General features: G+C 51.9%; 1 protein-coding gene across 1 annotated transcript; it reads right to left on the minus strand.

Moving 5' to 3' along the window:
* Positions 1 to 276: 276 nt before the first annotated feature.
* CPXM1 (carboxypeptidase X, M14 family member 1) lies at positions 277 to 6,911 on the minus strand. The gene is made up of 14 exons (XM_077112328.1): positions 6,702 to 6,911; positions 5,201 to 5,380; positions 4,991 to 5,100; positions 4,732 to 4,871; positions 4,569 to 4,659; positions 3,850 to 4,000; positions 3,676 to 3,764; positions 3,248 to 3,371; positions 2,968 to 3,164; positions 2,711 to 2,890; positions 2,344 to 2,641; positions 2,049 to 2,188; positions 1,396 to 1,498; positions 277 to 1,301 (listed from the first exon to the last, which is right to left on the minus strand). The coding sequence occupies exons 1-14, from the start codon at positions 6,850 to 6,852 to the stop codon at positions 1,060 to 1,062; spliced, it is 2,196 nt and encodes a 731-aa protein (XP_076968443.1). The 5' UTR covers positions 6,853 to 6,911; the 3' UTR covers positions 277 to 1,059.
* Positions 6,912 to 14,184: the final 7,273 nt, after the last annotated feature.

Below are 14,184 nucleotides of genomic sequence, written 5' to 3' on the forward strand. Positions count from 1 at the left end.
ATAAAGAAATACCATAAATAACTCTATACACTTATATTTGACAACTTAGATAGGAAAGGACACATTCTTCAAAAGACACGAACTACCACACTCACTCAAAATGAAATAGATTATTTGAATAGCCCTATAATTAGTAAGGAAATTGGATTCATCTTTTAAAAGTTCCACCAAAACAGACTTCCATGCCCATATGGTCTCACTGGACAATTCCACCAAATACTTAAAGAATTTAACACCAACTCTATACAATCTCATCCAGAAAATAGAAGAGGAGGGAGCACTTGCCAATTTATTTCATGAAGCTGTTATTAGCTTGATACCAAAACCAGACAAAAACAGTACAAAAGAATTCAACTACAGACCCCGAGATCCCTCATAAATATAGATGGAAAATTCCTTACCAAAACATTAGCAAATCAAATTCAGAAATATGTAAAATAATATACTTTATGAACAAGTGGCCAGATGGTGAGAGTGGCAATTCCTCTAGAATATTCCACAGCAGGGTTGGGCATTTCTCCTTCTTTGTTGCCACTGGCCATGTTGTTTCTGGTTGTGTGGCATCCAAGCCCGGTTTCTAGCCCTCCTGGAGATTGTGTCAAGCTTCCTAAGATGTTTTAAAAACTAGTTAGAGTGGATTTCATTGTCCCCCTGCCCCCTCCCTTTTGACTGGGAGCCCATGAGGCTGAGAGTTTGCACCGTTTCTCCTTGACTCCTTGGATGCACGGCACTGAGGAGAATGTTTAACAGCTCCATAGAGGAGCCTGGAGCAGAAGTGATGGGCAGAGATGAGTTGTTCTGCCAAGCCCTGGGTTTGAGAGGAGCCCGGGTAGCACCCCAGAAATCCACTGAGAAGACAGGAGTTGTGGGGCAGGCTGAGGGTGCCCCAGGGGACGACCCGGGACACAGTGACCACAGGAAGCCTAGCCAAGGTGCCCAGTAGCTTTAATGAGCCCAAGCACCTCTTCCCCCACTTCGTCCCTCCCCCCCTTCCCCACCCCCACTCAGTTCTAGCAGGTCCAGCCTGCCCAAGGCTCTGGGGCGCCTCTGCTGGAGGTGTTAACCCTTCTGTTCCCTCAGCCGTTCCAGCCGCCTCCGGAGGTCTGGGGGAACCTTGGCCCCTGCTGCCAGCAGCTCTCGCAGTCTCTGTTTGGGAGTCTTGGTGAGGTGGAAATTGCAAGGGGCAGGGCCCTCTTCAAAGGTGACCCGGCAGTTCCGTGTCGCGGTGTGGTAGCCCTCGGCACTGGCGCTCACCACGTAGTCCCCTGGGGTCAGCAGCCTCCAGTAATCCCCGCCCCACGCTGAGGAGAGTGAGGAGCACTCGGTCAGGACCTGCCTGGCCTAAAGCCCTCCAGCACGCGCGTGTGCACACATACAACACGCACATGCACACACCTGTCGTGACGTCATGGTTAATCCCATCCACGGCAATGATGGCGTCGGCGATCCCGAGCCCCGTGTCCTTGTCCAGCACAACGCCTGCTATGCCCATGCGTACCTGTGCAGGGAAAGGTTCTCAGGACCCTCTGTCCCCCCGCCTGCGACTGTGACCTTCTGTGGTCCCTCTGGCTCTGTTCCCCTTCAATCTGATAAGGGCAGTGTGTCTACTCTGTTGCTGGGTGACACTGCTTTTGATAAAAAAAAAATGTTTCTTGATTGAGAAATGGCCTCTGGACTGCGAGAACTTTCAGCACCTGATAGGACCCACATTTTTAAGCTTCCCCAAGTTCGGTGATTCCTGTTGCTGGATTTGTCTTTTGCAGAAACCTCAGAAGCTTTGCCTATGGAGCCAATACAAGAGATACATGCTCCTTCCTGCAGATCATGCAGTTTCTGTGCCAGGGAAGTTCCTGCACTCGTCTCCTGGGGGTCATTTCTGAGACTTCTACGTCAACCTGATGCCAAGTGCAGCCCCCGGCACCATGTGCACTTGAATCTCCCACTGGACCTTAGAAGACCCCCTGGTGGAAACTGCAGCCGAAACGAGGAGCTGACAGGTGGTGGGAGTGACTCAGGAGGGCTGAGGACCTGGGGAATGCAGACCCAACCTGCTCAAGGTAGGTGAGGAGGGCTTCTTTGTTGTTCTCCCACTCCTGGGGCAGCTCGTTCTCGTGAGGGAACTTGTCACAGGACAGCTCCACGGTGACCTCAAAGCAGTTGGTGTACAAGTAGCTGAAGTCATTCATGCCTGGGGGTACCACAGACACTGGAGCCTCAGGAGGCAGCATGGCAGCCCCACCCTCCCCTGGGAGACCCGGCCACGGGGCACCGACACCCATCGCATATGTAACGGCCCGCTGCCTTCCTCGGGGAGCGGGCTGACTCCTCCCCTAGGGCACGCACTCCCAGGGACCGTGTGCCAGTCGGCCCCGTTGATGATGTTGCCGTGCAAGGAGAAGTCTTGGTTGTGGCAGGGCCGGCGGTCTGTGTCCTGCATGGCCGGGTTCGTGCCCGCGTAGACCGTGCTGAGCCAGCGAAACACGGGGTCGTCGGGCGTGGGCGTGAGTTCCCGCGCAGCCCACGGGGTCCGAGTCATGTCGAACGGGTAGGACACCACGAGCTCGCCCCCGTGGAGGTTGGCACTCAACACAAAGGGGATCCGCTCCATCCACTTGATCACTGCCCACGTTTCGGGAGCCACCTGGACAGAGACGGGTCAGGAAGGACAGGAGACAAGCGCCCCCAGGGTGGCCACCCCCAGAATACTCACAGTGGCATTGGGCAGGGTGTAGTACGTGGGCAGTGGCAGGTGGTGGTTGGGGACGGCGTGTGGCACCAGGCCGTCCTCCTCCGCATCCCACAGTGGTGTGTTGAGGTCAGCGAAGTTGTGGTTAAGGTCAATGCCCTGGTGGTTCCAGCGGCCCTCTGCCCAGCCCACCAGCTCCGAGCCCTGCCAGGGAAGAAGGGTGGGTCAGACCACGGACGCCAGGGCGGAAGGGGCAGCAGCCCTCGCACCAGGCGGCCTACCCGGCGGTAGGCGGTCTCGTAGCCATCAGGGTTCATGGAGGGCAGCAGGTGGATGCGCATCTCCGAGAGCAGCCGGGTGACCCGCGGGTCCCCTCGCAGGAACTCATGGCACAAGTACTGCATCAGGAGCAGGAGCAACTCCCGCCCCAGGGCCTCGTTCCCGTGCATGCCGGCCACGTAGCGCACCTCGGGCTCCCCTGGGAGACACGGGGGCTGGCCGCTGGCTCATGCCCGGAGCCCCTGTCCCGTGCCCGCCTCTCTCCACCCCACCTGTCGGTACCCAGCTCGTGCTGCCCAGGATGGTCTGACAGTTCCATCACGTACAGCTTCAGGCCCTGGTGGCTCTTCCCGATGCTGTAGATGCGGGTGATGTTGGGGCACTGATCGTTCACCTCCTTCATCAGCTGAGGCCGGGGTGCAGCAGGGCATGGGGGGAAGGAGGATTAGACCCCGGGGTCAGACCACCACGGAGGGACTTAGAGATGTCAGTGGTGGTCCCCTCCCATGGGGCATCGCCAGAAGGGAAGAGCAGCAGACACAGAAGCGGGTGAGAATGGGGCCAGGGAGAGGGGTCATAATGAATGAAATGGGCAAAGGGAAGGTGGGGGGTGGCTACAGGGGACCCTGAGGGGAGTCATAGTGAGCCATGCCCGGGTGGGGAGAGCCTGAGGCAGGCCCTCCCACCCAGTCACAGAGGTTATATCTGACCTTCCTCATGGCTTTATAATTATGATGCTGAAAGTCCAGCTGATCAGAAGATCCCTGCAGAGGGGTCTCAGGGAACAGGCTGTTAGGATCTGGTGGAGGGCAAGTTCACAATGGAGGGTGCAAGGGTGCAACCTGCAGCAACCCCACCCATCCAGGCCTTGCCCCATTGCCCACCTGAGACTGGACAGGCCAGGATCTCCGCCCGGAGACAAGACGCTCCTCCCTGGAGCCAGGTCTGGGGCAGCAGGCGGATGAAGCGGGCAACCTGGGGCTCTGGCAGGAGGTTCAGCACTGGTGTTTCTGGGTCTGAATTAGCAGGAAATACCTGGGGACATACCAGGAAGGAGCTCAGGTCTCCAAGCTTACCACCTAACCTGCCCTGGGTGGGTCAGGCTGGAGATCAGCTCTCTGACGAGAAAAACTCACAGCCCTGCGTCCAGGCAGCCGCAGGTGGCAATGGTTTGTGGCTTGGTCACAGCTGATCAGATCGATGTGGCCATAAGCCTTAGGGGCAGCCAATGCTCAAGTTAGCCAGGACCCCACCCCACTGCCTGGTTGAGAAAGTGGGGAAGCCAGAGGCAGGAGGAAGCCGAAGAGTGACAAGGGACCAGAGGCCCATCACTAGAAGGGGCCCTCCAGCAGGAAGCTGTGGCACAAAGCTGTACCAACTGTGAGTGGAAGTACCTGAGGAGGCATGTTCCAAACCATGCTGGCTCCTGTGGCTGCCCGCTAGATGCCACCTATCCTGACACCAGCCCGCTTTTTCCTGGGTTCCCAGAGCAGGTATCTCCTCCTTGTCCCCAGAGGAGTCCTAGACCATCCCAGCACTCTTCAATGGGCTGGGTACCCAACTCCTGGCAAAGGGGGGGCTCCAGCCACCACGGCCCACTCACCGCATCCATCCCACTGCTGCGGTTCCTGCTCCCCCACCAAATCCGACTGTCGTTGCTGAACTGGACCTTGTAGGACGTGACCCAGTCGTACCTGGGCAGGAAAGTGGGCGTGATCACTGGTACCTCCCAAATTCCCCAACACCCCAGCTCTCCGGTGCCTCACCTCCAGACAGAGTTCCTGCCCTGCGTGATGATGCCTGAGAATCGAGTGGGGTGCCTGGCATCCACCTGAAGCCATGGCTCGGTATCCTGCTGCTCAGCACACCAGGCCCCGTCATACAGGTCTCCATCCTCCAGGCCAGACTGTGGGCACAGGATGCAGCAATCAGGCCCTTGTGAGGTGGGCCAGGTTTGGGGGGGGGGGGGGCCAGGGGTTGCCTTGCCTAACCCTGAGACATAGGCTCTGGGCAAGGGCTGCTGACCTGGATGTTGAGACGCCCTCGGTGTGGTCCAAGACCAAAGGACTGGCTGGTGGATGCCTCAAGCTGGTGATCTGAAACTCGCAGGGATTCCAGGCCCAAAGGGGGACAGCCTGAAGCAGGAACAGAGCAGTGAGATGCAACCTGGGAGAGGTTGGTCAGGGCAGACTGAGAGGGCGAGGGGGCCTACACAGGTGGGTAGAGGGACAATACCTGGTTCTCGCTTGTCAGGGAGCTCAAGGTCTCCTGTGGGACTGGTGGTCACAGGGGAGCTGGTGGTCACTGAGGGACTGGGGTGAGTTAGCTTCTTTCGCTTCCTCAGGAAGACTTTTTTCTTCTTGATGATGCGAACCTGGAAATTCTTTTTCGGGGTCCCTGGGGACCAGGAAGGCACTACATAGGGAGTGAGAGAAATGACTGGAGACCCTAGATGGAGAGTTCTCCCAGTCCCAGAAGCATACAAGCCCACAGCAGGCTCTACCATGGCTATCTAAGGGCCTGAACATGGCATTCGAAGCCTGCAGTCTGACTCCAACCCACCTCTCCAGCCACTTCCTTGGCTCCTTCCTCCTTTCTCTTCCTGACATGACTGCAGCTTGGCCAGCCTCACCTCTGAACTCTCCAGTGGAGAACCATACCCAGCCACTAGGAACTGTTTGCTCCAAAGAGCTGAGTTTGGTTCTTTCCTGCTGGGATTTGCATTGGCTGTTCCCTCCCATGTAACATCCTCCACCCCTCTGACTCCATTGCCAAATTCCCACTCCTCCTTCACATTTCACCCCAGATGCCCTTTGGGGCACTTTTCCTAGCTCTGGGAAAGCTAGGAAAAGCTAGCTCTAGATTGAGTCTCAAGCCTCTGTGCCATCATTACTGCATCTGCCCTCTGGGACAAAATGCTCTGTCTTTAAATCGATCTGCCTGGATGCTCAGTTTTCTAGGTCTGAGCTCGCATCCTGCTCATCCTTCAGCACCAGGGCAGAGACCACCAACTCTCCACCCAAGCTTCGCAGCTGCTTCAGGAACATGCTGGACATTTTTGTGCCTGGTGCCCCAGTATCTTTGCACATGCAGTTTCCTCCTCCTTTCCATTGTCTCTCTTTAAATTCTCCCTGATTCAGAGATACTGCCCCTTTAGGACCCAGTTTCTCTGAGAAGTCCTCCTTGACTGCCATCCCCTAAGCTCTTCCTCTACGTTCCCACAACTGAAAAGCTGGGAATCAAGGAGCCTGCCTCTCCCCTTCCCCACAAGCCTCAGCTTTGCTCTCCTTACTTTTCTCTTGTTCTCTCCCTCTAACCCTGGCACTCGCCGTCAACCCACTCCCTTCCTTTTACTCCGCGCCTGTTAATTCTCCGTGCCTTCGTCTGTACTTCTTCTCACCCTTTCTTCCCCCTCGCTTCTCGCAGCTCTGGGCCTCAGTTTCCCCATTTGTAAAAAGGGAAGGCTGTGGGCTGGAAGGAGCCGCGGGTCCGCTAGCGCGGGTCCTGAGGCTGCTGACTCGGTCAGGCGGGAACGGGGTTGCTGAGTCAGCAGACTCTGCGCCCTGGCGGGGAGGGGTGCGTGCGTGCATGTCTGTGTGTGCGCGCGTGTGCGTGCGTGCGTGTGTGTGTGTGTGTGTGTGTGTGTGCGTGTGCGTTGAGGAGGGGTCACCACACCGGGGACGGAGTTGGGGGACGGTTCTAACGCGGAGAACCGGGACCCGGTCTGGGGGCTCACCTCTGTCCAGCACCGGCTGCTGGGCCGGGGTCGGAGTCGCGGCCTCGGTGGCCGCGGTTGGCGCCAGGCCCAGCGCAGCGGTGCCGGGCGCCCCGAGACCCAGGCCGACGGCAGGCGCGAGGACGGCCAAGGCGACCAGGAAAGCCCACATGGCGGGGACCTGGAGGTGCGGGCGCGCCGAGTCCGCCGCCGCCGACCAGCCCGTCTCTTCCTGCGCGGTGCTCTGCAGCCCCCCGCCCCTTCCTGCTCGCCTCTGCCGTCCCCGCCGCACGCCCCTCGGCCGCCTCCGGCCCGCCCACAGCTCGCTGCGGGCCGCTCGACTGCGAGAGGAGGGGAGAGCCTGGGCGGAGCGAGCCGGGCGGCCCCCCGAGGGGCTGCGGGCTGCGGGCTGCGCTGCCCGAGGTCCCTGAACCCCCCGCCCCCGCCCCCTCCTCGGGTCGTCCGGAGCCAAGGAGCCTCCCTCGTGCGCTGCCCTTTACAGTCTGCAAAGTCCCTTGACGCTCGATTTCGCTGAATTCCGTGAGGCGGCCGTCTCACAGTGGACACCTACTTTGCACCATGCACGATGCCAGGCACTTTTCACGTGCCCTCTCAATTAAACCTCATATTACAAACTGGTAAACTGAGGCTCAGAGTCGCTACTTGACTTGGCCAAGGCAGCAAAGCTGAGAACTTTGGGAGGGAAGTTACAACCCGAGAGGGAAATACATACAGTGGCAGAGAGGTCCCTTGCCCAAGCGGGCGGGACAGGAGAGAGAGGGAGCGAGGGGAGACCGAGGCGGGGGCTGGGGCGCAGGGGGAGAGCAGGCCCGCCAGGAATCCTTCGGAAATACAGCCAAGAGTCCCAGCCAGAGGAGGCGTTCCCCTCACCCTTCCCGGCCCCGCCTCTCCTCTCTCCTTTCTTCCAGCCTCTCTGCAATTCCTTTGCTCACCCGGCTGCCACGTTCCGGGGTTACATAACCCGAGGAGCGAAGCCGGGAGCCGAGCCCCAGCCCGCGGGGCTTGGGGGATGGAGAGGCCGAGGCTCGACTCGCGCCCGCCCGCCCCGCGCCTCTCCCGGAGCCTGCAGCCCTGGGTCTCTGTTTGCCCGACTGCCCCAGATTCAGGCTTCCAGAGCGCGGCACTCTCCCCATCCCCCGTCGGGTCCCCCTTAGGAACCCCCACGCCAGGGTCACCTCCCCAGAAGGAAGGAAACGCGTTCGCTGCACGTCTCTGGTCAGCGCTTTGCATTCGCGGGGCAGAGGGACGCTCCCATGCCCACGTGAGAAGCGATGCCCAAGGCAGCTCGCGATCAGTCTCCGGAGTACTGGGGCCGCCCGCGAGCGGCAGTGTCTATATAAACATTTGGAATCACCCGATCACCATCCCGGCGATCCCATTTTACATGATCCCGTGAAAGAAGTAACGTGCATTGCTGTTGGAACTGAGGCGGACCACCGGGCGGGGGCGACCCCCTAGGGTCCTGGGGCATCTGCCCTCCCCCAGCCCCCCCCCCCCCCACCTACGCGCACACGCGGGATAAAGGGACAGAGAGAGGGTGGGAGAGGTAATTACAGAGATAGGAGGCTTGCGTCCCGTACCCCATCTTGGAGCACCTCGCCTGGACGGCACTGTCAGGTTCCAGGCACTAGAGGGGGATTTGGAAAATTTCAAAGAAGGGATGGGGGTGGGGAGGAGGCGAGGGTCTGGACGGGTCAGGGCGAGGCAGGCTGAGGTTTCCAGGGTGGGAGGACAGGACAGGCTGGGATCTAGTTAGAGGCAGATTTGAAAAGATCCTGTGGAACCTCCTCCAGCCGAAATCCAATCTGATCACCTCCCAGTTTCTGGCCCCCAACTGCATTTAAGTTTCCACGGAGGGACGCAAAGTGGGAGGAGGTCCACAGGGGGCATAAGGTGTTGCAGTACAACTTAGCCTCCAGGCTCCTGTCTCCTCTCTGGTCCTCCCCAAGCCGTTCACCATAGAACAGCCAAACTGGGTCAAGTTCTTTCTCGTTTAAGCCCTCAGTGGTTCACCTGAAGGCCCTTCATGACCAGGTTCCTTTCCACCTCAGCAAACTCCTCTCTCCCCCTGACTCATTTCCAACCAGCCAACAGCATTCTCACTGGGGGTCCAGTGTACCAGCCCTCACCCAGCCTCAGTGCCTTTGCACTTGCTGTTCACCAAGCTGGCATTCTCATCATTTGTTTCCTTTTATGTTACCTGCTTCCAAAAGCCTTCTCTGATTAAGCTCTACTGCTCAGCACACAGTCTATACCCTCACTCCCGTTTATTGTCTTCAGGGCACTCAACATTGAAATTATCTTGTTTCATTTGTTATGTGTTCACTGTGGGTCCATCCCTAGAAAGAGGACCCTCCAGAGAAGCCCAGACCTCAGGGGTCAGCATGCTGCTTAATCCCTAGTCAGCGCACAAAAATATGTGTATACAACTATGTGATGATGTTGTGACCCAATGATTGTACACCATGTATAGAATGTTTGTATGTTTGTTGTTTACTATAAATATATATATATATATATATATATATATATATATATATAAAGAAATATGTGTATAATATGTTCAAGGTTAGAAGGGGTCAAGCAGGGGCAAAGGGAAGCTGAGTTTTCCAGGAGAGGAAATCACTGGCTATGAGCTGGGATTACCCATCCCCAAAGTGCTGGAGAAAATGGGGAGAGAGAAGTATACCTATTTAATACGGGTAGAGAAGCAGAATGGTGCAGCCCCTCCAGAGGTCAATGTAGCAGTCACTGGAGGCTAAATATAGGGTCACCATTTGATTAGGCAATCCTGTTAGTAGGAATATATGCTTGGAAGAACTGAAAGCAGGGACTCAAATAAACATTTGCAACTGATGTTTATGGCGGCATTATTTACAGCAGCCAATGGATGGAGATGGCTGAAGAGTCTATCTACTGATGAGCAGAAGGGAAAACTGTGGTGTATACATATGATGAAATACTGTGCAGCTACAGAAAGGTGTGATGTCGTGAGGTATGCAACGAGGTGAATGAACCTGAGGACCTTATGTTGAGGAAATTAAGCCCGAAACAAAAGGAAAAATATTGTATGGTCTCATATAAAAAATACTTATAAGAACATTAGGGCCTGTATTGTAAACTCTTACACCAGTTGCATTTATTTCTGAGTTTTAAGTGCTATTTCTCAATTCTGAGATGCTGTGCTCTTTGTTTATAACCTGGTAGTTCCTTGGATCAATGGGTGCCTGTGTGACACCTAAGACTCAGAATAACTCTGAAAGTCAGTGTTATTCCATGCAGCAACTGTTAAAGACGCTGAAAAAGAGATCAGATTTCAATTGGAGGTATGAATGAAGGTGTTCTGGTTGGGACTAAGGTAAATTAGAAAACAGAGTAAAGAATGATAAGTGTCTATATTTTAAAACTTCAGCTTCTGTGTGAGACCAAAGGAAGAGATGTTTATTTGGTTCCAAATTTAAATTTTCTGTAGCACACTATCTAACTTAACCTGTCTGGCAAGTTTACTTAAATGGACCCTAGGGTAGGGAATGAGTTCTTGTAATTCTGTATAGCTTAATTGTACTACCCTGATGCATTCCAGAGTATGTTGGGCAGATAATAAGAAGTATTTGCAAAGTCCTGTGAGAGACTAGAGAAGAAATATGGAACTATCAAACTTTCCCATCTGAGACACTCCTGATATTCTCTCAAGCATTAGGGACTTCCAGTTCAATAAGCCAAAGCTCTCGATTTTGAGGCTTGCTCTTACAAAATTTATTTCTGTAACGGGGAAGCTAAGTCTACCTATAATTAGGCTTAAGGGTTACTTCCAGAGAACTTCTTTTGTGGGCTCAGAAGTGGCCTCTCTCTCTAACCCCAACTCTGCAAATAAACTCATTATCCCCCTACATGGGCATGACTTGCAGGGGTGTAAGTCTCCCTGGCAATGTGGGACATGACACCACAGGGATGAGCCCGGCCCTGGCATCATGGGATTGATGATGCCTTCTTGACCAAAAGGGGGAAAAGAAATGTAACAAAATAATGTTCCAGTGGCAAGAGATTTTAAATAGAGTCAAGAGGTCATTCTGGAGGTTACTCTTATGCAAGCTTCAGCCAGATATTGCAAATTGCCACGGTATGCCAAGCCCCAACCAACAGTATTCCTGAAAACCCTAAACAATACTCTGGGCTCTATCTCTGACTCTATAATAGTTTTACTTATTAAGTTTATTTTTCAGAAACTTAAAACCAACTGTTCCTATGCCAAATAAACCCCGAAACCCAGAGATACCAGTTTCTCCAAGACCATCAACCAGTTGCTCCCCCTACCCCATACTGTCAAAACCCCTTATCAACATTAGGAAGTTCGAGTGGTCATTGCCCAACTACCCCTGAAAATTGTGAGAAGGCTGAAATGAGAGGGAGAAGTTGTAACAGAAAAGACAGGGTTTAACAAATGATTATGACTGCTGAATCATTATATGAAATATTTCTTCTTAGTTTCTACTGTGTTAGAACAGCTAGAGGAAATACCTGAAATTGTGGAACCATAACCCATACTATATTTTGAAATTTTCTTTCTAACTACTTGTTAGAAATTTTCTTTCTAACTACTTGTGCTTTGAAATGTATCACTGTCCTGCATATATGTTATATTTCATAATAAAACTTTTTTTAAAGTGTATTTCTGTTATATATATATATATAATTAGTACTCCTGGAGTCCCAGAGAGAAAAGAAGCAACCCTCTAGGCACCATGGTTCAAGACATTAGTATTTGTAATGACTGTAAACCAACCTGGACATTGGAAGATGTGCCTGTTTGAAAGTATTATGTACCCCAGAAAAACCATGTTTTAATCCTGATTCAATCTTGAGGAGGCATTCAATCTTGGTGAGGTAGCCGTTTCTCCTAATCCTGATTCAAAATTGTAGGGTGGAAACTTCTGATTAGATTTTCTCCACAGAAATGTGACACTCTCAATTCTGGGTGTGACTTTTTGATTAAAGGGAGATGTGACTCCACCCATTCCAGGTGGGTCTTGATTCATTTAATGGAATCCTTTAAAAGAGGAAATATTTTGGAGAGAGTCAGAAATGACAGAGCCAACAGAAACAACAGAAGCCTCAGAGTTCACAGAAACCTCACAGCAGAGCTGACACAGATGGGGACACATGGAGAACAGAGGCACAGATGTTTGGAGATGGTTGGAACCCAGCAGACGTTACCATGAGATGTTAAGCAAGCCAGAATCTGGAGAGAGCCAAGGGAAGCCATGAGATGAAAACCAGCCCCAGAGAAGCAATGTGAGGGTGCTGGTTTGAATTTGTGGACCCCAGAAAAGCCATGTCCTTTAATACTCATTCAGTATTGCTGGGTGAGAGTTTAATTATCCATGGAGATGTGACTCACCCAGTTGTGGGTGGTAACTTTTGATTAGATGATTTCCATGGAAGTGTGTCTCCACCCATTCAAGGTGGGGTTGCTTACTGGAGCCCTTAAGAGGGAACTATTTTGGAAAAAGCCACAGAGCCCACACAGCCAGAGACCTTTGGAGATGAAAGTCTTATTTCCTATTCTTGAAATAAGAAGCTGGGAGAGAAAGCTAGCAGATGCCTCTATATTTGCTTTGTGCCTTTGCAGTTGAGAGAGAAACCCTGAATGTCATCAGCCTTCTTGAACCAAGGAATATGTCCCTGCATGCCTTAGATTGGACATTTTCACGGCCTTAGAACTGTGGACCTGCAACTTAAATTCCCCCTTTTGAAAGCCGCCCTGTTTCTGGTATATTGCATGCCAGCAGCTAGCAAACTAGAGCAGTGAGCAACCCTCATAGGAACAGAGGCTGAAAGCAATGGAGCCCAGGAGCAAGGGACCAGCAGATGCCAGCCACGTGACTTCCTAGCTGAGAAAGATGTGCCTTACCCTTCGGCATTTCTCGAGGGAAGGTAACCTCTTGTTGGTGCCTTAGTTTGGACACTTTCACTTCTTTAGAACTTTAAACTTGTAACATTAAATTCCTCTTTTTAAAAGCCATTCTGTTTCTGGTATGCTGCGTTCCAGCAGCTTTCAAACTAACACAGAACAAAACCACCATCTGGAATTTCCCAAAGACAGCAGAGGGCTGCCTCAGGAAATGGCAAAGACTTTTCCTATTGTCCAGGTAACAGCTTTAAGCAAAATAGATCTAATAATTGGAAATAATTAAAAGAAGGGCACAGGGACTCTTATCAAACATTAAAGCCAGTTTAGGGGTCTTAAATCCCATCGCCGTCATTTAAAACTTGCAAATGCAAATACAACAGACCAGCCCTCATTCTTTTTACCTCAGCTATCCCTGCCCTCAGGGCCTCTTAAACCTGGTCTAAATATGAACGAACCAGCTAAGGCAGCTATGGGGGAGGAGTTGAGTGAAGAAAGATGGGGGAGGTATGGGCTTGGTTTAGAATTCTTTCTGCTCAGCCTAGAGATTAGAAATGTTAGGCACAGCAGAAATGCTGCAGAATGGGCTATGTGTGTTCTGAAAGAATTCCCCAGTTAAAATTCTTTTTTTCAGTAGTACCTTTGCAATGCTAACCTTAATAAACAAATCATTATTAAAATATAAATAGTTTTGGCAATAGGCTGAGCCCCCAATCTTGGGGTTTGTACATATGAAACTTAACCCTGCAAAGGATAGTCTAAGCCTACTTAAAACTAAGAGTCACCCCCAAGAGAACCTCTTCTGTTGCTCAGATGTGGCCTCTCTCTCTCAGCCAACACAACAAGCAAACTCACTGCTCTCCCCCTCTCTATGTGGGACGTGACTCCCAGGAGTGTAAACCTTCCTGGCAACATGGGACAGAAATCTTAGAATGAGCTGGGACTCAGCATCAAGGGATTGAGAAAACCTCAACCAAAAGGGCTGAGAGATTCCAAACAGAATCTAAAGATACCCTGGAGGTTATTCTTACGCATTAAATAGATATCACTGGTTTAGCTAAGGTGTAATGGAGAGGCTGGAGGGAACTGCCTAAAAATGTAGAGCTGTGTTCCAGTAGCCATGTTTCTTGAAGATGATTGTATAATGATATAGCTTTCACAATGTTACTGTGTGATTGTGAAAACCTTGTGTCTGATGATCCTTTTATCTACCTTATCAACAGACAAGTAAAACATATGGGTTGAAAATAAATAAATAATAGGGGGAACAAATGTTAAAATAAATTTAGTAGATTGAAATGCTAGTGATCAATGAAAGGGAGGGGTAAGATGTATGGTACGTATGCATTTTTTTCTGTTTTCTTTTTACTTTTTTTCCTGAATTGATACAGATGTTCTAGGAAATGATCATGATGATGAAAATACAACTATGTGATGATATCGTGAGTTATTGCTTATATAACAAGAATGGAATGATCATATGGTAAGAATGTTTGTGTTTGTATGTGGATATGTTCCATAATATATATATAGTTTTGGGATGGGAGTAATTGAATGCCTAATTTCAGTAAGTAA

This window comes from Tamandua tetradactyla, chromosome 1 (genome assembly GCF_023851605.1).
Source record: "Tamandua tetradactyla isolate mTamTet1 chromosome 1, mTamTet1.pri, whole genome shotgun sequence".
NCBI lineage: Eukaryota > Metazoa > Chordata > Mammalia > Pilosa > Myrmecophagidae > Tamandua > Tamandua tetradactyla.